Source organism: Anabrus simplex, chromosome 6 (genome assembly GCF_040414725.1).
Source record: "Anabrus simplex isolate iqAnaSimp1 chromosome 6, ASM4041472v1, whole genome shotgun sequence".
Taxonomy (NCBI): domain Eukaryota; kingdom Metazoa; phylum Arthropoda; class Insecta; order Orthoptera; family Tettigoniidae; genus Anabrus; species Anabrus simplex.
In genome coordinates this window covers 118,157,828-118,183,281 of record NC_090270.1, presented here as the reverse complement: position 1 = coordinate 118,183,281, position 25,454 = coordinate 118,157,828, and the positions used below count along the sequence as shown (strand labels likewise).

General features: G+C 39.4%; 1 protein-coding gene across 2 annotated transcripts in view; it reads right to left on the bottom strand.

Annotated features, from left to right (window-relative positions):
* Positions 1-9,429: 9,429 nt before the first annotated feature.
* The window catches only part of LOC136876166 (ornithine decarboxylase 1), a 75,897-nt gene continuing 59,872 nt past the window's right edge, over positions 9,430-25,454 (bottom strand). For both annotated transcript variants that reach the window (XM_067149885.2, XM_067149886.2), the window contains exons 7-10: positions 23,371-23,668; positions 18,883-19,137; positions 13,597-13,805; positions 9,430-12,198 (exon numbers count right to left, since the gene is read on the bottom strand). In XM_067149885.2, coding sequence (XP_067005986.1) covers positions 11,958-12,198; positions 13,597-13,805; positions 18,883-19,137; positions 23,371-23,668 — 1,003 coding nt within the window. In that variant the 3' untranslated portion in view covers positions 9,430-11,957. The remainder of the gene's footprint in view (positions 12,199-13,596; positions 13,806-18,882; positions 19,138-23,370; positions 23,669-25,454) is intronic.

Below are 25,454 nucleotides of genomic sequence, written 5' to 3'. Positions count from 1 at the left end.
TTAATTTAAACTGTATGAAGCAGCTGAAGGTGTCTCCTAGGAGATGAATAGGTTGAACTACGTTATTTGTTATTTCAATATAATTGTGATACAGTTCAATATGGAACATCATGAAATTTTTATCTTTAAATACAAAATTGTTTGTTTATGCAAATGATTGCATTGAACCCTTGCACGATCAGCACTCACAACTTCTTTTCTGTGTACACACCTAGGATGGCCCAATCTGACGTGATCAACAGTTGCACCCCTTTGTTTAAACCATGCTATTGCCTGAAACACACAAATCATTCATTGATTTCAGTGTAGAAAAAGTTTCCCTAGCTTGCTTTCCGCAATAAAATAATGCTAATACAGTGATATGATTCTCATATACTCCCCACTCCATCCCTCACTGCTGCCTGCTGTTGGCACATTGCAAGATGGGTTACTGGCAATTACCATACTACAGTGCGTTTCGATTCTACTGACAGAACATACGGCAGTACTGTGTATATAAATGATATGGGTCAGGAACTAGAATCACAGATAACGCCATTTATGGATGATGTTATAGTGTATGGAGTAATAAATAATTTACAGGATTGTGAGCGACTGCAAAACGATCTCAACAAAGTTGTGAGATGGACAGCAGGCAATGGTATGATGCTTAACGGGGTAAGTCCTCTGTGTTGACAGTAACTCATGGGGATCACAGTAAGTACCTAGGTGTTAATATAAGGAAAGGTCTTCATTGGGGTAATCATATAAAAAGGAATTGTAATTACAGGTTACAAATCTCTTTATATGGTTAGGAGGGTATTTAGGGGTTGTAGTACCAGGCGACTTGGCTGTGCAGTTAGGGGCGTGTGGCTGTGAGCTTGCATCCGGGAGATAGTCGGTTCAAATCCCACTGTCGGCAGCCCTGAAGATGGTTTTCCATGGTTTCCCATTTTCACACCAGGCAAATGCTGGGGCTGTACCTTAATTAAGGCCACGGCCACTTCCTTCCAACTCCTAGGCCTTTCCTATCCCATCATCACCATATGACCTATCTGTGTCGGTGCGACGTAAAGCCACTAGTAAAAAAAGGGGTTGTAGTAAGGATGTAAAGGAGAGGGTATATAAGTCACTGGTAAGACCCCAATTATAATATGGTTCTAGTGTATGGGACCCTCACCAGGATTATTTTCTATGAAAACTGGAGAAGATCCAAAGGAAAGTACACAATTTGTTCTCTGTGATTTCCGACAAAAGTGTATTGTTACAAAAATGTTGCAAACTTTGGGCTGGGAAGACTTGGAAGTAAGGAGATGAGCTTTATGACTAAGTGGAATGTTTAGAGCTGTCATTGGTGAGATGGCTTGGAATGGCATTAGTAAATGAATAAGCTTGAGTGAGGATTTTAGGAAGGATCATAAAATTAAGATAAAATTGCAATTCAAGAGGACAATTTGGGGCAAATATTGCTTATAGGAAGAGGAATTAGGGATTGGAACGATTTATCAAGGGATATATTTGATAAATTTCCAACTTCTTTGAAATAACCTAACAACAGTCTAGGTAAAGAACTGTTAGGGAATCTGCCATCTGGGTGATAGCTCTAAATGCAAGTCAATGGTGATTAATTGATTGACTGATTGATCTGAACTGAGACTAACAGGCGAGTACCACTCGACAATGTACAATATTTCACATCTGCACAGCAGAACTGTAAAAAAAATATGTTTCACAACAATTACGTTTATATGGTGTCGACCTTATTTTATTACAAGGTACGAAGGGCTTACTACATTGTTTTACACTTTATTTTTTTCTACCCAGATGAAGTACATTATACATCAGTAGTTATGTCCACCTTCTCAACATAATCTCCTTGTAACTGTACGTACTTTTGCCATTGATGTGTCAGTCTCTCCAGACCTTCCTGAAACCATTTTTTTGGAGTGCTGCGTACCCAAGACAGCTGTGTCCAGTTCTGCAAAATACGCAAAACGGCAACCACGCAGAGATTTCTTTATGTTCCCGAACAGGTGACAATCACTTCTTTGGCGGTGGACTGCCCCTATGCTTCCATTGCAGCCATTGCTGTTTTGTTTGTGGCTCATGGAAATGGAGCCATATTTCACCACCAGTCATAAGCTTAGCCATGAAGTCGGCTGGACCTTGATCATGGCATTGCAAAAGTTCTCTACACATGTCCACACGCCTCAGCTTTTCATCTGCAGACAAGAGTCTAGGCACCCACGTAGATGACACCTTCCCCAACTGTAAGTGGCCGTGCACAATCCGCTGCAGGATGTTTTGGCTAATTCCTGTGGCTGGCTCCATTTTCGTAAATGTGATGCATTTGTTTCCTTGGATGGCCTGTTCGACCCGGACAATGTTGGCTGGTGATGACATTGTCACATTCCTTCCAGAACTGGTTCCCTTGTCCACCAATGTGAGCCCTCTTTTCCAACCGTCCAGCCAGTTGTAAACAGTTTTCCGTGACGGCGCATGTTCTCCACAGACTGCCATCAAGCGTCGATGAACTTCTGCAGTGGTCACGCCTTCTTTCCATAGGCGCACTGTATAGCACTGTCCCTGATGGTTGCTTTCCATGTTGTCTGTTCCTACGCTGACAGTGTTGTTATGAAATGGCTATGACAAGTGCAATCGTTGGCCCCTGTGTGTGTGCTGCTACTAAGTGGTGGAACAAGATGCTAGTTACACTTCACCACCTTCAAAAGTGAAATGTGAACCATACCCAGACGTATAAAAAATTAAGTGTAAAACAATATAGTATGCCCCTCGTACTTTTATCATACCTTCTTAATAAGCGGGACAACTTGGATGCTATTTTCTCTCTTTCAGTAGAAAAGGAGGAGTATATGCACCAGTGAGAGTGGTAGTGGAGGTGGTGATTTTTGTTTTAAGAGGGAGCACTCCCACGTTCTGAGAATGAAGTCCACTTGTGTCACACAGTGAGTAATGTACTGTATGTGCTGCAGCCCCCAAGCTCACGGATTAAATTATTGAAGTAGACGAGGGCAGACTGTACTTTAGTTGATAGATTTTGTTACTCTGATAGTAAGAAATTAGAGGAGAGAAAACAATTATGGATTTTTAAAAAGATATTCAAATATAGGTATGTCAATTTTTATTTCATATAGGCCTAATGTTAAAAAAGTGGCTAACCGTTCAAGAGGACTTCAAATCCGGTAAACCACCTTTGAGTAGGCTATGCTTCTGGACATAAGATCCATGGGACCGTGTAACCCTGAATTTTCTGCACTTCACATGTGTCAGCAGACTTGAAAATCTCTTTATCTAGCGTTCTAACTTCCAGGCTTCTCTGTGCTCCCATTATGATCAAAGATGCCAGTGTTTACTGGAGGTAACACTTGTAATAGTGCAGTCCCTGGGATCTCACATCTGTAGTTGTGTAACTACCACTCTAAGTGCGATTTTTTAATATTCCTCATTTGTGAAGTGTCTGCCTCTGTGATGTTAGCACTATTAACTGCCGTCCTCAGAGTCTCGGGTTCGATTCCCAATACTGCAAGAGATCTAAAAATAGCAGGAATACTGGTATATGGTTAAAATGGTATGTGCAGCTCACCTCCACTGGGGGTGTGCTTGAAATGAGCTGCACCACCTTGGGACAAATTTACTTTGATTTGCGAGTACAGATATTCGCACTGAATTGATATATGGCTGATAATCCCGGACCATTGAAAAGGAGAGTGACAGACTCATGTTTTGTAAACAAGGAGACTCTTATGTTACAAAATATCTCAGAAGAGGAGTTTGAATTATAAGATGAGAGAAAGTGTTGTACAAGTTTTTCTGTTGCGTGTCATTAATATTCTATGCACCTTTTAATGTGAACACTACGCTTAGGATGCAGTTATGAATTTTTATTATACACTGCAAATACTGAGACATTCCCAAAGTCTCTTGATTTTTACCATAAAACCTGCAACTTTACAAGTAATATTAGTTTTGGTGCTTTAAAATTGCTATTATCTGCTTATGGTTTATGTATTTCAATTCAGAAATATGTGTTGTATGAAAACACATGCTTAACACATCAAAATTAATACTTTGATTTTTTCTAACCCATATTTTGAGTACCAGTAGGGATCTGTGGGACCACGTGTCAGCAACTACACACAATATGTTAACGCCAATAGTTAAGGGTTAAGCTGTATCCAGGTCTACTTTCAGTCTAGTTATAAACACACATACACAATGGCCTCAGCTACAGTGTGCAGGAATTTTCATTTGATGCCATCTAGGTTTCTGCTTGTCAGTTTTGACCACATGGCAGAGAAACAAATTTCTGTTGTATGATTTATGGCTGAATTTTAAAAATTAATTTTGTTGAGTAAACACTGAATGTGTCACCAGTGATCTTTTATATGTCTGACTCGTTGGCTGAATGGTCAGCGTACTGGCCTTCAGTTCAGAGGGTCCCGGGTTCGATTCCCGGCCAGGTCGGGGATAGTGGTTAATTCCAGTGGCCCGGGGGCTGGGTGTTCGTGGTGTCCCCAACATCCCTGCAACTCACACACCACACATAACACTATCCTCCACCACAATAACACGCAGTGTCCTACAAATGGCAGATGCCGCCCACCCTCATCGGAGGGTCTGCCTTACAAGAGCTGCACTTGGCTAGAAATAGCCACACGAAATTACCATTATCTTTTATATGCCAACATCGTACAACATGTTGAGAGGTCTGTTTTTCCACCCTTCGAAGATCCAACTACCTCTCCCAGTTTTGAATCTGCAATATTCTTCTTACAAGTTGCTGCTTTACGTTGCACCGACACTGATAGGTCTTATGGCGACGATGGGACAGGAAGGGGCTAGTAGAGGGAAGGAAGCGGCCGTAGCCGTAATTAAGGTACAGCCCCAGCATTTGCCTGGTGTGAAAATGGGAAACCACAGAAAACCATCTTCAGGGCTGCCGACAGTAAGGTTCGAACCCAATATCTCCCGATTACTGGACACTGGCCGCACTTACAACGACTGCAGCTATCGAGCTCGGTAATCTGCAATATTGGATGGTATAATAATAATAATAATAATAATAATTGCGACCTTGAAAATATGTCCTTCCCTTATCGTGAGTCTAACCTTCTTGCAATTATTCTGCACACCATCTAGTACCACCTCTTGGGACCGGCTGTAGCCATGATGGAGACATGGCTTGTGATCTCCCCTTCGTGTTCCCATACTGCGCTACCTTATGAAACTTGTGCATATATGTCTTTTAGTCCCGTTTCTTGATACAGGGTCGGAGATCAGGCGAGATGAATTAACATAGCATGTTTTTATGACAGGTTGCCCTTCCTGACACCAGCCTGTTGAGGAGCTAATGAAAATGAAATGAATGATGGTGAACGAAATTGGTAAGGAGGTGGAATGAAATCACCTGTGGCCTATAAATAGGAACTATCCTCGCATTTGCCTGGAGTGGAAATGGGAAATATTAGAAAACCATTCTCACAACAGCTGACGGTGGAGCTCAAACTCATGTGCCTCCCGAATGCAGAACTTGGCTTCGTGCCACCATAGCCATAGGATGTTAACACGCATGGTCACTCCACACTGACCCCTTTTCTGATCCTCAAATGGAAAATAAATTGGCTTCCATTAAATCAAATTTTGCATTTCGTTTTTGCCAGAAACTGTAAACTGCCTCGCATGGCATTAGACAAATCAATAAAGTTAATCAGGAACGCCGAACATTTTTCAAAAAAAAAATGTAACCGGTGAAATTGGGAATATAGACAGAAAATAAAATTCGTGTTTGATAAAAATAAAGTATATCAGTGCAGAAAACATGACACTCACAAGGGACCCTAGCAAGTGCGAGGTCGCAAGTGCAAAGTATAGTAACGGGCATTTGAAAGTGTTGCAGTAACAATTGACAGGAAACAATACTTACTGCTAATGACTCACCATGTGCATAGGGAGGGCAACAGCAAATGAGAAATGAGTATCTGGGCAGTGCAGAGAACAATCTTCTCTGGAACACGTGTGTTACACTTCAGAAAATGGACTTCGATGTTCACAAAACATTCAAAACCAACCTTGAGTGCTGAATGAAAAATGACACCCCACAGTGATCACAAAGGATCAAAGGGCTTGGGAGTTATAAATCATTGAGGATGATCAGCTAAGTATCCACTCTTACAGAATGCACTGATAATCACATTGATGTAACAAGGCGATAAGAACTGATAGGAAGTGTTGGTATGCACCTGAAAGCGAACTAGTCTGTCGTACAGTTAATTGTGAAACTGGCTATTCTTTATGGTATAGTTGCAGATAGTGCCATAGTTTTTTTGTAGGCACAGAAAATAGAACAGTAATCTAGAGGTTGAATTTGTCACATGATATGAACTGCAATGTCTCACACACTTTCCAGGAGGGATGGTTTTCTCCAACACAGTATGATTTTTACAGGCAGACGAAGAGTCAAGAACAAGGTATTTTCACCAGCTACGGGCCACAAGCAGTGTTTATGTCATAGCTGTAGTTCTGGCAAGCCTACTTTCCCCACTCTTGCTTGCTGTGACGTAAACATTCCCTACTGCCCTTGATAGTTCTCCGACATGTGACAGAATTGTTGGGGGCGAAAAACTTCAAACTTATTGCAGTACAATAAATTACTTCCAGCCAATTTATACTATCCAGACTAACAGTAGGCGGCACAGGCAGCAACACGCTGGCCTCTCACCGTTAGGTTCCGTGGTTCAAATTCTGGTCACTCCATGTGAGATTTGTGATGGACAAAGCTGAGGAGGGACAGGTTTTTCTCCGGATACTCCAGGTTTCCCTGTCATCTTTCATTCCAGCAATACTCTTCAATATCATTTCACCTGTCACTCATTGCTCCAAATGAGTATGACAGGCTTTGGCAGCTAGCACAATTACCATCCTCGTCGCTAGAAGGGGAATTCATTCATTCCAGTCCTGACCTGGTCAAATGACTGGAAACAGGCAGTGGATTTTATTAACAGTAGGCATAAATGTATATGAATGCGTTGAGTCACTGATGTTCCGTTGCTTATGCTATAACTTTCTTGGTACCTGTAACTGTATGCATTTCCTCTTCAAATTCTGATTTGTTGGTGTTGAAACCGAATTCCTTCCCAAATGATGGGATAAGGTTGTTTACCACATCTACAATTGCTCGAGCCGATTCTGCAGTTCGCTGTGCATCATCTACCTGCCGCTTTATTTGGAATCTCATTATTTTATGACTCCAATTCTGTAGCTCCGTTTGAAGTTATGTAACCATCCACTACACCCCTTAAAATCACTGTAACCTATGTCCTGCGCTCATAACGTATTAAGTCACATCGTCCTTGAATTGTGCAACAACGGTTTTTGTTAACAGGCATTAACTGGTTATGTTGGTGCATCCGCCTAGTCAGTACTGTACCAAATCAATTGTGTAAAAGATTTAATTCATTATACACTGAAGAATAGATAGTACATGTTTCGTGAATATATGGATTCTCTTCTTCAGCTGTCTGTCAGGTCATCAGCCCACAGCCTGGTTGGATCCTCAGATAGTATCATGAAAGGCTGTGCAGTTATAGGAAAACCACAAAAACCCAATAGCAGCACCAAAAATGAGGCATACTAGGTAAAATGAGTGAGGTAGTTTGCCATTGCTTTCTTCACTGGGTAAGACAGTGCTCTTGCAGCACGGTTGATCCTATGAGCAACCCCTTTCATAACACTCAGACGCACTGGCCATGCTATGAACGTCATTACTCAGCACCGCCCACACCCCAGTAGCGTCCATATTGTCACAGCCATGGATGAGACTGGGACTTCGGTGGAAGCTACACTTTGCTCTGGCCTGTGCTAAGAGATGGATGAAAAACTTCTGTATCCACCAAGAAATGGCACAGGTTAAAATCACATTTTTATGTACAGACCTTATACACCTTTGCTAGTTGCTTTACGTTGCAACGGCACAAATAGGTCTTATGGCGACGATGGGAGATGAAAGGCCTAGGAGTTGGAAGGAAGCGGCTATGGCCCTAATGAAGGTACAGCTCCAGCATTTGCCTGGTGTGAAAATGGGAAACCATGGAAAACCACCTTCAGGGCTGCCGACAGTGGGATTCGAATCCACTATCTCCTGGATGCAAGCTCACAGCCGCGTGCCCCTGACCGCATGGCCAACTCGACAGTTTAATGGTTACTAAACACGCGCAAAATGAAGAATAATTGTGCAGCTGCAAGAAAACACAGCATAACTAAAGACAATGTCCCGTGTTGGCGTGAAAACAAAATGTCAAAAAATGCATACTGTTCAAGAAAGGCATTTAATGGCCTGCTACAAACATGCTTTAAATAAGTCGAAGATGAATTTTTTATTTATCTAGCACCAACACGGATAGGTCTTATGGCGACGATGGGACAGGAAAGAGCTAGGAGTGGGTAGGAAGCGTCCGTGGCCTTAAGGTGTGAAAATGGGAAACCATGGAAAACCATCTTCAGGGCTGCTGACAGTGGGCACAAGAAAGGCATTTAATGGCCTGCTACAAGGACGCTTTAAAGAAGTCTAACATGAAATTGTGAGATACGTGTGCAAAAAACTCAAGGTCAGTGGCCATAACACGAGATGCAATACGAATGCAGACTCATGAAGAGGAAATCCCTGAACTTTCAAAGGCAGCATCAGATATCTCTAAAATGATTAGGGAAGTAGGTAGGTAGGTAGGATTTATGACATTTCTGTGCATTTGATTTTTCTCAAATTAAATGTGAAAGTTGTTGTAAATAAAAGTATATCACAAAACACTTTTTAGGCCTGATTTAATTTTTTTTAAGGAAGAAGGGCCGGCTATGATTTGGAAAATTACAGTACCTCAAGAATAGAAAAGGGATAAGAACATGCCATTGTACATAAAAGACCATGAGAGGCTAGTGAGGACAAAAAGAAAAGGATGAACGTCATACCACCTTCCAAGTAGTGAAAAATGGTATGTTTACTTGGATTAATCCAGATATACACATGCATGGTGGTTCACCTGCATTTTAATTTTTTTTTCTTTTACAATTGGCTTTACGTTGCACCGACACAGATAGCTCTTACAGCGACGATGCGATAGGAAAGGACTAGGAGTGGGAAGGAAGCAGCCGTGACCTTAACTTAAGGTACAGTCCCAGTATTTGCCTGGTGTGAAAATGGGAAACCATGGAAAACCATCTTCAGGACTGCCAACATTGGGGTTCATTTTAAGGAAAGAAGGGGCAGATAACATGATAAATAGTTAATCTTTTTGGAAATTGGTTTCAAGACACTAGACATTCTTAACTCTACATTGAAGCATTGTCTGCACTCTACCGTCTGAGTTACTCAGCCCAGCGATAAAAGAAAAAGTGAAATTATTTTTTGTTTACAGAAAGAAAAAAAAGGACACAAAATTTTTCTTCATAATTTATTGCACATGGCAATTACAAGAAATTACAAATATTGTTTTGCACATAAAGCTGCCTCTTCACTTATTCAAACCAGTACCTCTTTCCTTGAAAACCAAGATCTTCAAACAAAACTGGATATCCTCCCAAACATCAGAGGACAAATGCATTTCTTATTTTCAGAAAGAGTCAGACACAGATACAAAGCAACACACAATGATAATTCAGAAAGTACTTCCAATATAAAATATCTTCCCCCGTCAAGATACATACTACAGTACTAACTATTAAAATTCTTAATCATATATTCAAGTAATTGTATATCTTAGAATGTTTACCAAACAAAAAAATGTAGATGAAATAGAGATTAATAAAACAGAGCAAAATATAAAAATTAAAAAAAATGGGGAGAAATGATCGTTATTGACTCATTTAAATGCAGTTGTTTACACTCTTACCAAGTTTTGTTACAATTTTAAATAGTAAAATGCTTCCACAGCAAGGAATATCGGTACAAAGATTATTTGTACCAATTTTTCATTACACTGTAGAAAAGAGATATATATATATATATTATGAGTGCTTTGATGGAAGATTTCTTTAGTAAATTGTTAATCGACCTATCAACAAAATTGTTCATAAATGACATTTCAGCAGTATGACACAGGAGACAAATATTCAATGTTTATGAAACTTAACTCCATTACACACATTAACTACCATAATGACATCCAATATTTTTAACACTACATTTCTATTCACTAAGACAACATGGAAGAACTGGCAATTTCCCAGCAAGGTTCACAAGAATATAAGAAGCAAACATAATAAGAGCTTTTAACACTAAACAGGTCTTCCTTACCTTTTCAAGACAAATGATTTATAAGTCAAATTCAAAGTATTCAGTACACTGAATGAACAAAATAATCATAAATGCAGCAAAACTTGATGCATTTCATAAATATGTGAACTTTCACTGGTACTGAATACTGTTAATTTGACTTTTAAATCATCTGAATTGAAAAGTCAAAAAATACATGACTTTCTACACATAAAAACAATCACCCACTCCACAGAAATATTGAATTCAACAAACTGCCAGTTTCTTTTACACGTTTCTGATAATCTAAATTTAGTAAACAGCTGATATATTTAAGCCAGTCATTAAGAACAATACAGTGTAATACATTTCAATGAAAAGTATTCCTACCATAGCATAACACTTAAAAATTTAGCTCCCGGATGTTACTACAGTTCGTGAAATCTTTTGTGATGAGGTCTTCATAAATACATGAACATCCTGGATGTGTGTTGCGCTGAGCTTCACTTACAAACAATTTTATTCGGAGGGTAGTCAGAGGAGGGGTTCAATAGTAATGCCTCAAGAGTAAAATGTTTCTGGCTTTCCTTCCACATACCATCAACAGATATAAGACATGTTAAAAGTATAACAAAATGAGACTTGCAATTCACAAGATGAGGCAATCCAACCATCAGCAGAAATAGGTAATACTGTGATACACATGAAGATTCAGGACATACACTTAAGTTTTACTTTCTTCATAAAATTGCTGCAAGAGATTTGTAAAGAAAACCCTTTATTTTGTTTCCATCCACATACTAGAAATACTATAAATTGCTAAGTACTTTTGTTATAGAGCATAAAAACTGTTAATGCTTAAACACTTAAATCACAGATAAACTGCACATAAACGTTCTAAACATACAAATTTGTGAAGAAATTGAGCCAAACTGAACAAGGGGACTCAAGATTTCTAGACTTGGGGTAAATATCACAACCCTTCGGTATCAATAATACCAGTTACAATAATACTATAAAAAAATATGAGTGGAGAGTCCCAAGTCTCTTGAGAATGTATGTTCCTCTCAACTGTAAAGTATCAATTTTCTATTCTGTAATGAGGACTCGCATAATCCTTGGAACCAAATACTCATCTTGTAAATTGCCTCAATATACAAATGTATTAAAAATACAAATCTTCATCCCTTAACAATGTGCTTCCAATCTTCATAAATAGCTTCTATCATAAATAAATTAAATAAATAAGAACATAAATAAATATTGGCCATATTATTTAAATGTAAGTTACATTTTTCAGATATTATCTGGACGGATGGAGTCCTAACAAAACAGTAGTTCATTAAGGCCTTCATTTTGTTACTGCAGGAATGTTACGTCTGAGCAATATACAGAATCTGATATTGTATAAAACAGACGCCAAGTCAGCAAAATTATTGCATGCATGCAGAATAAAAGTGACGCTCAAACAAATGCAGTAGTTATCAAGAGCATTAAAACTGTCACCATTATTTTGTATCAATATCAGACTTCTAAGCTTCTCTCTCGAAGAATATTTCTCAGTGTCGTGTTTTTATACCACATCTTATCAGTATAAGGAATATATTAAGTAAACAGTAACACAAGAGTTGGAAGGAAAGCCGAAATCAACCCTTGTGGACACACATCATCATGAACCGAACCTCTTTTTACCTCTCAACATGTGAATGCTGTTTCAGTTGATAGGGCCCACCTCCACAAATTCAAAGAGGAAAGCTGGAGGTCTGGATGAATGATCAACGCCTTGATCAATGGGAGATTCTGCTGCAGCCACTTGATGACACAAAGCTGGTGGTACACCCCATTCCTGTATTTCTCCACATCCACCGAGGTCAAGACCAATGCGAAGATTGGCAGGAGAGTTTCCCAACACAAAGTGCTCCTCAGTGAGAGGAAGTACATCCTTCAGCATTAACCTGCAAGACAATTGTAACTTAATTACAAACTACCTATTTACAATGTTTCAGTAGCTAATTAACACAGGATAATCATCTTAATAATTTCAAGATAAAATAGTACCATCAAACCTTCAGAGCCAACTGCATTTTTGCATACTTTTGACATTATATCACAGATAAACTGAACTACATTAATGAAAATAGTGCAGGAATGCTTAAAATATGTGAAATGTTTCGTGTGAATTTTATGTTCTCTACACTCCTGTGGTGGCCGGGAAATACAAATTTGTAATAACCAGTCGACTCAACCCAGCAAGCAAGGTTAAGTCAACTGCTGTTTTAAAGTACACAGAAATGAGGTTTTACTCTCATGTCAATCGGTCTCTACCACCTTATTTGACTGTTCATCATTTTATCATTTGGTAAGGTAATCTGAGATGAGAAAATTCAAGGTTATACAATTTAATAAATTATGTTAACTCGTCCAATACATCACATAGGATGAGGCTCTATTTATCCATGGACTTAAGTGAACATTCTCTCAGTTAACTGCCCGACAAAGTAAAATGAACCTTTTCACTAGCAAGTTTTGATGACCAGGTGAATCCTCTGAATGTAAAGAGACAGCTGAATACTCTAGCATATAATAGCAGCAACCTGTTACGCGAGAATGTACCAGTTGCTAGTCATGAGCAAAGATCTCATAGGCTGGAGTGCTGTGCGCAGGTTATTCACGTGCAATATCACTACGAGCCTTCTGGCGCCAACGCTTCTCCTAGACCCACTAACCGGCCCCTAGAAGTATTCTTATTTTCAAGAATTAAAACGGAGGCACTGTAAAACTCAAATTTGCCACCATTTTCTGTGTCGCTATTGGCTGGCTTAGTTAAAAATGAGAAAATTGCACAGTTTAAAATAGTCACGGTGTGCGCCGGGTAAATTTTAATTAGTCAAAGGGTTATTAATCGCATTGTATCTGGTGATGTGTGTGGGATGCTAGAAGCCTGTTGACCACTTTGTTGCCCCCTGCCCAGTTGTCTTGGTACAAGCCAGACCAATATAATATATTTCAGCTTTTCAATGTTTAGCTATATTGTTGATGGTTTTCATTCATTCCCGGATTTTCCGTTTTCCCGTGTTGTTAGTTTTTTTTGTTCGTGATCCCTCCAAAAACGGAGAATCGAGGTTCCACTGTAACAAAGACCACCAGTGTTTTAGATATTTTTATTTCATTTTTGCCACAAGCGTTCTCCAGCAACATTCTCTTCTATTGTATAAATTTTATTTAATGACCTGAAACAGTGATGGTGACCAATACAACGTACCACATTGACGTGCCTCGTTTCGGCGACTGAATGACGCCGCTAAAGGGACAATATTCAGTTGACAAACATTTAATTAAAATTTAAAACTTACCATGTGTGCTCATCAACTACCATGTGGACTTTAGGTATCGGGAAACCATTGAAAGTACTGGCAACAGGAAGAGTGTATGCACCCATATTCTCAAAGATGATCCAGTTTCCCACATCCATAGGAGGCAGCAGCATGTTTTCAACAACTTGATCCAAACCATCACACGTAGGGCCCCAGATGGAGGAGGGGATGAGCTTGCCAGAAGAAGCCTAAAGATAGATAAATTAGCATTATTATGCAAGTCACTAGAAACAAAACAAAGAGCTATAGAATATTAACATTCGTCGCATCACACAGTAAAATCTCGTTGAGCCAGACTTTGCTTAATCTGGATAGAAAAAAAAAAAAGCAGAATGCAAGGTTTCAATGAGGCTAAAACATTCATCACATAGTTCTGTGATGGTTAAGAATACTGTACTGTATTTGCCCACTGTTGTGGATACACAATGCAGTCTGTTTTTATTAGAGCCCGTATGTTTTAATTCATGGCAACTTTAAAAAAAAAACGAAGCTGTTGTATCAAATGCATAGGTCTGTACAATACTGCGTACAGTGTTTTAACATATCATTTACAGACGTGTCGTTGAGTATGTACTTTTCAAGACAGAAACGAAAATGCAAGAGTCTTTCTACAAAGAAAGCCAACGGCTGTAGCCGTGTTGAAACACCAGATCCCGTAAGATCACCGAAGTTAAGCAACATTGGGCGTGGTCAAGATTTGGATGGGTTGCCACGCGCTGTTGGTGGGGGTAAGGGAATGGAGGAGCGGAAAGGAACCCTACCGTACGTAAACTCCGGCTCAGGCACACCTCTGCGGAGCAACAGAAAAACTAATATTTGTGCCGAGGACAGACTTGCAAAACAAACTGTCGCTGACATTAGGAAGAATGAGAGCGAACTGTTAACATTTATTTAAATCTAAGAATTTCATTTTTGTCCATATTGAACTGAGAATGGAAGATAGGAAACTTAAAAGGGTCCACCTTTTCAATACAAAATTGTTATAGTTTATTTACAACATATATTTACATTTGGAACTAGTTTCGACGCTGTTTGGCGTCATCTTCAGCCAAAATGTGGGAAATAGGCTAGCATGTAGACATTTATATTACACAAGGCGTTATATTAAACAATACACATCTTGCAAGGAGATAAAAACAGGGACAAATATAGAAACAAATGAATCGTTGAGAAAGCAAAAGTTATACATATTAAAAATAACCTTAACCACACATCTTGTAGTGCGAAAATATTCGCCTTGAATGATTCCTGAATACAAAACGCACGCGCACACATTTCTGAAGAGCCAGCAGGCAGGAAAAAGTAAAGTGAAACCTTAAGAGTTCTTCTGAGAAGAGTTCATCATTTTTTCTGTGGCAACCCATGCTTCCGTATTTACCACACTGTGCGCAATTTCTGAATGATCTATGAACCAGAAAGTATGTAGAACCTATTGATGCATATCTGAAAACTTGAAAAATATCATAATAATGAAAGGAACACTTAATATTCTTTACTTTTGTATAAATACACTGTGTATATATGTAAATATTTACGGGTTTACAAGAAAAATGGTAATAACAATGCTATTGAATTTCTACTATATCACTAATAATTTAAATAAATCAAGTAAAATATATTTTTCTGGTGAGTATTTACATCTACCGCACACTACTGTACCCATTCCAAAAGTGCACGTTGCGCTGAATAATTACCCACTGGCTGGTTGACGTTATGAAACTATTCCCCAGTTAAGGGGTAAACATGTATTTAGTAGGACAGAGACTGCAAATTAAAATTCACATACAAACCAAGAAAACATGCCAAGAGGGAACTTGTTAAGTTAGTGTTATGTAGTTCTCAAAAAGCGTGTTTTTATATAAGGTTCTTAAGATTTAACCGACAATGCTAATAGCCTTGAGAGGAACAAAAAAGTACACAATTCTCCCTTTGAATTTTCACAAATTAAGACTAACATTGTGGCAACCCATGAATCTATTACTGTGATACTGTGTTTTTTAACAGTTTCAATATTATATACTGCCACCAACTGTTTCTTTTACACATATCTAAATAAAAACTAATGTTGGACCTTATAAAACAGAACTAGTAATTTCAGAAATATAGCAGTGATTCTATCACTACCACAGAGAATTCTCAGTTGGGAATATACTGTACAGACTCTAATAAACCAAGCTTCCCAATTTCGCAGAGCAGAGAACAAAATGAAAAATATTTCTAACATGAAAATAATTGTATGAAATTCTCCCTTGAATTTTCACAGGTTAAAAAATGACAAAATAGTGACACCAAGCTATGCAACTGTTAAAAAGATTCGGTTTCATACGTGTTTAAACTTAACCTGCCACTTACTGTTGGTCATTATAAAACAAAAATAGCAATTTCAGAAACCAACAGTGTGTATTTTTATTTCTTGTTTAATAATGTGTTTTTTACAGGCATGTTATAGTGTTATATTTATATTTAACTTGTGTGTTCAACAGACTGGAAAGCTTTTAATTTACACTCAACAACACGTATCTATAGTACAGTATAACATTTCCACCTGTTCATTACTACACATTATAATCTTATAGATTATTTAATTAACATTATATATTAAGAGTGTACATGTTTCGGCTCAAGTGAGCCATCATCAGCACTGGAAAGACATAAAAATTGAGCAAATCATTAAATTAAAATGACATGATTTGATTATAGTCAATACGGAACTTGAAACAATGAATTTTACTTCTTGCAAATACATAGAATCGGAATGTGGGAACTGTGTTGCTCTCAGCAACACAATGGTTACTGGTCTTATCAGTTATTGGTACCGTCGAATAACTCTGATATCATAATCTATTAACTTCATTTTCTGTACTGATGACTCCAATGATCAGAAAGGAAGAAAAACATGATTCAAAGACGAGGAAAAATTATGTTGGCTCCCCTGTGCAAATGCTTTATCTTTTGGATTACTGTACTGTCTGCATTTTTAGATGCCTTGTACTGGCATGGAAAGTGCCCGATGCCTCTAAACCATCGTGGGTTTTCGAACTTTCCTATGACAGGGGAAGGAAGTCTCTCGCTTCTGTGTGCAGTGTGCACTGCATAGCAACACAGTACATTTCCCGGCTGGCAATTCTCTCCTTTAAAACCGTAAGTCCGTTTGGTCTCAGCATTTAAAAAAATAAAACAAACAAACAAACAATGCAGTTTCATTGGCACTGACAATATTGTTTGGTGCGTACGAATTGATTACAGGCTATAAGCCACACTTCTTCGCCAACTGTGATATTGTGGCGTCCTAAAAATACAAAATAATTACGATTCCGCTCAAACATAGCAGATACGAAGCACACTGTAGACACGACAAAGTAGGTGAAAATGCGCAAAGTTACCCCTTCACATTCCGGAAGATACATTCTTTCATGACGTGGATAAATTTTGAATTTAATTACTCAGTGAAATACCTTTTTTTTCCTTCAAAATGTAAAGGCAGTTTCGAATTAAAAGTCTGAATTTCGGTAACGTGACCAACATTGTTCTTCGAATGACAAATTATCCGTATTTTGAATTAAACGATTTAAATAACATGCAAAACCGAACCTCACGTTTCCGGGAACGAGAGCTGCTTCGAATTAGCCGAGATTTTGAATTAACCGATTTCGAATTATCGAGGTTCTACTGTATCAGTTCCACGTTGAGTCTTGATTCTTCTGGTTGGCATGCATGTGTGGTGGCTACCTGCCGTACATACAGGATATAACAGTTTCAAATGTGCTATGAAAAGCTTATTAATGCACACAGCCAGCAGTTGAAATACAGATGTACCATAGTCCTCTAGGTACGAACACTAGGCTTGGGTTCCCTTATAGGCATTCTTCACTTCATCTTTTGTGTGCCCATCAGATACATGCTGTTAAAGTTCAACAATGCACTAAGTTGATTTTTCCATACACGTTTTACCCAGTCGAGCACAAGGGTTGTGGCCATCCAGCTCTTTTCTTGCAAGAGACACAGAAATTTTTGGCAAAGTTTTGTGCCTTATAATTACATAAGGAGGCATCTTTCTCCTTTCAGCTGTGATGCACCACAAGGCAGTGCAGCTTCTCAAATTCGCCTGGCCTTGTGGAGATGCACTTCTCTCCATTTTTGCTAACCGTTGTGTCCAACATAATTTTGAAATAAACTGGAGTCTGACCTGCGCTGCCAATTTGTCCAAGTTGATAATGATGCTGCCGAAAAAAACTTGTAATTAAGATTTTTCTCTTCATACGCATCACTACCCATTAACAGATGCAAATTTCTTACTGAAACAGAATCCCTTTTTAAGTATCTGATAAGCTAACTTTGAAGCCCTTTCTTTTCATTTCCTTCTTTCACTTTGCTTGCTGACCATAAGAAGCTCTGTGGCTACTGTTAAGTTTCTAATAAAAGAGCATTCTTATTTCGCCAGTCACAAATTCTGATAGGTAGTACAATATTTCCTACTTGAAATTTTGTTACCCTGTTTTTCAGCTTCAACTATTTTTATTATTTCACTCACTACATATGAGCAATAACGAACCATAGTTAATGTTTTTTTTACACACAAATATTTACTTGTGAACTTCAAACAACAAAACCAATAAAGACTGCTTACTTTTATGACCCTCTTAGCAAGAATAAAGCCATGAGGAAGTGTCTGGATGCTGGCGCATCAACAGAAAATTCTATTGTTGCTGAGAAATATGTTCCAACCTTGCCCAAATAATTCATGCATCCCGATTATTAATATTTTTTTTTTTAGAGAAGAGATGTGCAGATCATTTGAGTAAATAGAAGTAAATCTTTTCTTTTACAATCATAGTTCTGATTACACCAAATTCCTAGGTTTTCGTCTTTTCTTTTACCTGTCATCATCCGGCTTTCTTCTTATGCTACCCTTCCCATACTGACTGAATACGCGACAAAAAGTTAACGCTCCATGAATGTTGATATCCAAAATTAAGCTGGGAAACAAAATAAACCCATCGCGGGCTGATGACAAATTGATGTCGCTGAGACATGAGAAATGAGCCCATCTATTTGAAGGTGTGAAAACTGTCATTGTCTTTAAGCACAATGAATGCTTCAATCCTGTATCTTATACTGAGCACTAATAGGAGATTACACAACATGTTTATACAGTTAAATAATGAGAAATACATAGAATGCCATTAGGCCTATCTACTAGCACTTTTTACAGTCAAAGTAAATGTACTCCCAACAATTTTAAATTGTATATAAAATGCTACTTACGGTCATTGGAACAGGTGTGACCTGGGCATGGTCGTAGAGGAGACAGTTAAAACTGCCATACACGCCATCATTGATGTAGTACATAACGTGCGAGACAGTTTCGTTATCTTGTGGGTCCATTACCTCCCTCTTGGAATGGATATTTGTAGCCAATGTATATGCAGATGCCACATAGTACCGCCCAGGCTCTGCTATGATATGTACGTCTGGACTTGGAAAGTACTCATCCAGGGCAGAGTTGATGATCTCAGCAATCTACAACAGTTTTATCAGAAAGTAAAAAGCAAAAGTAATAACTGCTGCACAGAAACAAGATGGTGACCAGAAGCCACAACTCTAGCAACTCATCAGAACTGTTGTATGACTTAATTCTGAGAATTTGGAATATTTTACAAAAGTTTCTAATTGAACGGGAGCCATGCTGTTTGGGCCGATGGCAACCTATAGAATGTACGCACGCCATCATTGAGAAAAATCACAGTGAATAGATAATACATGGTAAGTCATATAAAATTGTGTATTTTCTTGGAATAAGATTTTAAAAACTGTGGACAGAAACTAATTTTTTCTCTGTCTTCCTGTCTCCACGTTAGGATTAAGGTTATGTATTAATAATAATAATAATAATAATAATAATAATAATAATAATAATAATAATAATGTTATTTGTTTTACGTCCCACTAACTACTTTTTAAGGTCTTCGGAGACGCCGAGGTGCCGGAATTTAGTCCCGCAGGAGTTCTTTTACGTGCCAATAAATCTACCGACACGGGGCTGTCGTATTTGAGCACCTTCAAATACCACCGGACTGAGCCAGGATCGAACCTGCCAAGTTGGGGTTAGAAGGCCAGCGCCTTAACCATCTGAGCCACTCAGCCCGGCGATGACAGAAGTAAGGTGGGGGTAAAACATAGGCTAGCACAAGTAAGGAAGGTGTTCCTTTAGATAAGAAATTTTCTCACTTCGAACACTGATATAGGAATTTGAAAGATGTTTTTGAAGACTTTCGCCTGGAGCATGGCATTGTATGGCGTCGCACCAACACAGATAGGTCTTATGGTGACGACGAGATAGAACAGGACCAGGAGTTGGAAGGATGCGGCCGTGGCCTTAATTAAGGTACAGCCCCAACATTTGCCTGGTGTGAAAATGGGAAACCACGGAAAACCATCTTCAGGGCTGCCAACAAGTGGGATTCGAACCCACTATGTCCCAGATACAAGCTCACACCTGCGCGCCCCTAACCGCATGGCCAACTCGCCCGGTATTGTATGGAAGTGGAAACATGGATGATAACCAGCTCAGAAAGAGAATAGAAGCTTTTGTAACGTGAATGTAGAAGGTGAGATTGGTAGATCGAATCATGAATGAAGATATATTGAACTGTAATGGTGAGATATCAATTTGGCTAAATTTGAGCAGAAAGAAAGATAGAATGATAGGACGTCATAAGACACCCAGGACTTGTTCAGTTGGTTTTTCAGGGAAGTGTAGGCAGTAAGAATGGTATGATTTAGACCAAGATATGAGTATGAAAAGCAGGTTAGAGCAGATGTAGGATGTAGTAGTTACATAGAAATGAAAAGGTTAGCACAGGACAGAGTGGCATGGTGAGCTGCAGCAAACCAGTCTGTGGACCGATGACCCAAACAACATCATCAAAACTATAGCAGTATGTATACTGGGTGATCAGCCCAGGGGATCATTGGATCCTCTATGAGCATAACATAAGTTTATGAGGTTAAACGAGAGTAATCCCAAAAATGAGGTCTCCTATTTTTTTTATAAATACAGAACTCTGTTCGTGTGGCTGTTGGTCCGAATATTGTGAAGAGTGTTTCCCGCGGTCGCATATAAACATGTGCACACCGCATTGAGGCACTCAGTCTTGGCTTAGCAGCCGTTTAGGATGGATCTCCCGTTGGATGTTACCGCCTGTTGCGAAGTGCGTACAGTTATTTGGTTTTTGAACACAAAAGGTACTGAAACGATTGAAATCCATCGCCAACTGATGGAAGTGTATGGTGAGTCGTCCATGGATGTCGAAAATATTCGTAAGTGGTGTAGAGAGTTTGCAGCTGGTCGGACTGAAATTCACGACGAACAAAGGAGCGATAGACAGTCAATTTACGTCGAGACAGTAGTGAAGGTTGAGCAAATCATGTATGAAGATCGGCGGATCACCCTGGATGATCTCTGCACTTTGATTCCTGAGGTTTCCCGAAGCGCCGCTCACAGAATTTTCACGGAAAATTTGAAATACCGGAAGGTGTGCGCAGGATGGGTGCCACGCATGCCGACTGAAGACCACATGCGGCAACAAGTTGATTCTTCCCGTGCATTTCTTCAACGCTCTGCAGCTGAACAGGACAACTTTGTGGACTCAATTGCCACTGGTGACGAAAACTGGGCGTTCCATTTTATACCTGAGACCAAGCAACAATCAGGCCAGTGGCGGCATCCCTCTTCGCCAACGCCGCGGAAATTCAAGCAATCACAGTCTGCCGGTAAAGTTATGACAACTGTGTTTTGTGATCGAAAAGGGGCATTGTTGGTCGACTTTACGCCCGCTGGGACCACAATTAACACTGACAGGTACTGTGAGACCCTGCAAAACTCAGACGGGCAATTCAGAACCAGAGAAGAGGAATGTTGAGCAAGGGTGTAAGCATTCTCCATGACAACGCTTGCCCACACATTGCTCGGCAAACCGCTGCTCTCCTGCAACACTTTCAGTGGAACATCACCACCCACCCACCCTCCCTATAGTCACGACTGGGCGCCCAGTGACTATCACTTGTTCCCTAAGCTGAAAGAATATTTGGCTGGAAAGTGATTCAGCACTGACGAGGTGAAAGATGAGGTTCACAACTTCCTGAACAGCGTGGCAGCGAGCTGGTATGACATGGGCATACAAAAGCTGTCACAGCGTCTACAAAAATGCATCGACCAAAATAGTGATTATGTGGAAATGTTCCAGCTGTAAAATGATTTAAACCACTGTAGAAATAAAAAAGTATGTATTTATAAAGAAATAGGAGACCTTATTTTTGGGATTACCTTCCTACGTAGAGGTACGAAAATATCACAACTGTTATAAACACGATAAAACTAAAAAGCGTGATTTTTGTGGCATTTTTCACTTTACATCTCATCGAAATTGCACCTCTTTAAGACTAGTTCAGTTATTGCGAATTGAAGCTATAAGCAGATACTACAGTGACACACTGTATTTTCAGCGAAACACAAGCTATTTCGAAGAATGCTTAACATTTTGACATAGAAAATGTCCATAGTTTCGGAGCCATAATTCGCCAGGCAAGAGTTACAAAAGCATGCAAGTTTTAATTTCTTCTAGACAACACATGCTACAATGGTGTCCAATACCTCAATGTAAAGAGATATAACCAATGTACCCAGCAACGAGAGTCTGTCCTCGGTATGATGTAGACAGGTGATGCAATTGTGCTGCCATGCTGAGGTACTAAAATAGTCTTGCAATGAGGGATAACTGTTAGTGTAACTCTGGATTCCGGCGTGGTAGTATGTCACGTGAGGTGTAGTTTGATTCATTTCTGCAAGTTCTACATGTATATAGGAGGGAACATATATTGAGGATTTTAAAATATTGTGGTGCACAGAAGTGCCAAAATGTCTTCCTTTCACAAAATGTTGCAACATACAGATTGCTGCTGGTACAAACAGATAGGAACAATGGCAGGAGGGTACGCTTAATGAGGAGGTTCAGACTAAATAGGATGAAGCTGTACGCATACATCGGGTTCAGTGGTGGGGCCATGTGAGGCAAACTGAAGAGGATAGATTATGTAAGAAAATAATGGACTTTGCCATGGAAGGTAAGAGAAGTAGAGTGAGAAGACAATTATGTTTAGACTCTGCTTCAAATGATTTAAAAATAACAGGTATGGAACTAAATGAGGCTACAGAGCTGATTACAAACAGAGGATTATGGAGACAGACTTGCGAACACTGAAAGGCATAACCATCTATAATGAAGTATGTATGTATGTATGTATGTATAAACCTCGAAAACTAATGGCAGCTCTAAAATGAGCCATACTGGGCGAGATGAGGAGTGAGGTAGTTAGCCACTGTTTTCCTCACTGGGCCTGAAAGTAATAAATGTGAAAGTGTTATAATGCCCAGTGGTTCTTTGTGAACTTGACGTTAATAATTGAAATGTAATACGGAGTTGGATACAGTGAGGAAGGTTGCAGAGACGGACACTCTAAGACATTTATAAGCAGGTACTGGGGCGCTGATGAAGTAAAAAGAGAAGTGCCCCAATTATGGTGGATTTATGAAAACAAGTTTTCAAGAAGGTATCTTGCAGAATTACCTTTTAACAGCTGTCTGTGGCCTATTTACTGACTCAACTGGTACATTTGTTGAGCCAATGAAGTATATTTATAAACATATCAGCCATTATTACAGAGTTTAGCAGAATTTAACAACAGATTACTAACCTTATCAATGCTGGTACCCTTGTTGCCAGGATACCCACCACCAAGATCAAGAAGATGGAACTGGTACCCCAGAGTTGCCCCGAAGTCGAAGAGATTCCGAGCTGCAGCAATGGCACGGCGGAAGACAGGTGGATCGCCACATCCAGATCCCACATGGAAACTAACTCCAACAACATCCAGCCCCAGTAAGTGAGCCACATGGATCAAGTGAGGGGCTTCAACAACAGGATCACACCCAAACTTCATTCCCAGCTGACACTGTGCTACACTGGCATCACAACGGATGCGGATAACCAGTCTGAAAGTAATAAAAAAAGTCTAATGAATAAAATTATTTCCAGTATCAAGTAGAAAACTCTCATTAATAGTAAATTTTGTTGAAAATCTTGCAGTCCAGCAGAATTTTGGTAGTGGAATGGAATTCTATTATAGGCAGCAGTGAAACTAATATTCATTGGAACAAAAATAAGTGAAAATACAAGGGAAATGTTAATAAATAAAAGTACATTTTTTCATACTAAAAGTCTGTAGATCATAAAGTTTAACAATATTTTTACAAGATCATAAAAATAATCTGTGTGTAACTATGATGATGAAAAATGACTTCTTTATATTTTGGGAGAATCATTATCATTGTACAGTCCCAGTTTCCCGGGTACTGTTAATGAGCCTCTTCCACTTCTTCCTGTCCATATACAACTTGGTCATGCAGAACATCATCCAATGTCCATATTCTGGTAACTAGACCAACCTTGATCATGCCTATCTGTCAGGTTTTGGGTCTTCCTGCAGGTCTTTTCCCCTCCACCTGTCTTTCCAAATTTATTCTGGCTGTTCTTGTTGGCTGCATCCTCATCACATGCCCATACCACCATAGACTGGATGTGTCGATTCAGTCTAATAGGGATGTCTTTATTCCGGCTTCTTTCTTCACCTTTTCATTTCTTAACTTGTCCATCTTGGTCTTCTGGATGGTGGATCTCAGAAATTTCATCACTGATACTTGCAGTATTGATGAATCCCTTTTTGTGAGGGTGCACGCTTCAATACCACAGGTCAATATTGGTATGAAATAGCTGTTAATCATCAGTTTGGCCGGTTTTGGAATCATGTCATCCCATAAAAGTATCCTCACCTCTTGGTAGAATTCTGATGCCTTTTGCACTCTGTAAATTTCCTTTCTGACCAAATTATCACTTCCAAGGTCAGGTAAACTATCCACACACTCTAGCTGGTGGTCTCCTAGTTTTACATTTGATGGACGCCCATCTCTGTTAACTGCCATCTCCACTGTCTTGGCCTCACTGGTGTTGAGGTTATATTCCTGGAACTGGGATTTCCATACGTTGAGTCTGGTCTGTACTTCCTCTTCTGTTTCACCCCAAATCACGATATCATCAGCAAAGGCCACTGCATTCAGTTCACCTAACTTTTCCTTGAGATTCTTCATTATACTGTCTATAACAGTGATGAACAGTAGAGGGGACAGTGCACTTCCTTGCTGAATTCCACTCCTGGTCTCAAACCATGATGATCGACCTTCCCCAATTTGTACACGGCTAGTACAGTCTTTGTACACGTGAGCACAGCAATGGTGTCTCGATATAAACAAAGCACGGGTATCCCCCACCTCCTCGCTGAATGTATTGCTGCAGGTAGACAGCCCGCTACACAACTGTTGTGATTGAAATGGGCAAAGTGGTGGATGTATAGCAATACACACACTGTGCCTTCAGCACTGCCCGTTCACTCTCTTTCCCCTCCTTTTCGGTACTGGAGTGCACTTCAACACTACCCCTTCACTCCATTTCCTCCTTTTCAGTACTGGAGTGAGGCAGTGTTGATTGTTTACGTCGGTGACACCATTCCTGTTCTTAGCTGTACAACATCTCAATTTTCCTTACCCAGTCCTTCAGGCACATTTCTTTTCCTCAGGCATTCCCAGATCTTATCTCTTTAACACTATAATAGGCCTTTTCTATATCCAGGAACACAATGACCAGGTTCTTGCCTTTCTGCCAATACTTTTCCATCAGCATGTGGGTGCTAAAAATTAGATCCATTGTGGATCTGTTACTTCTGAA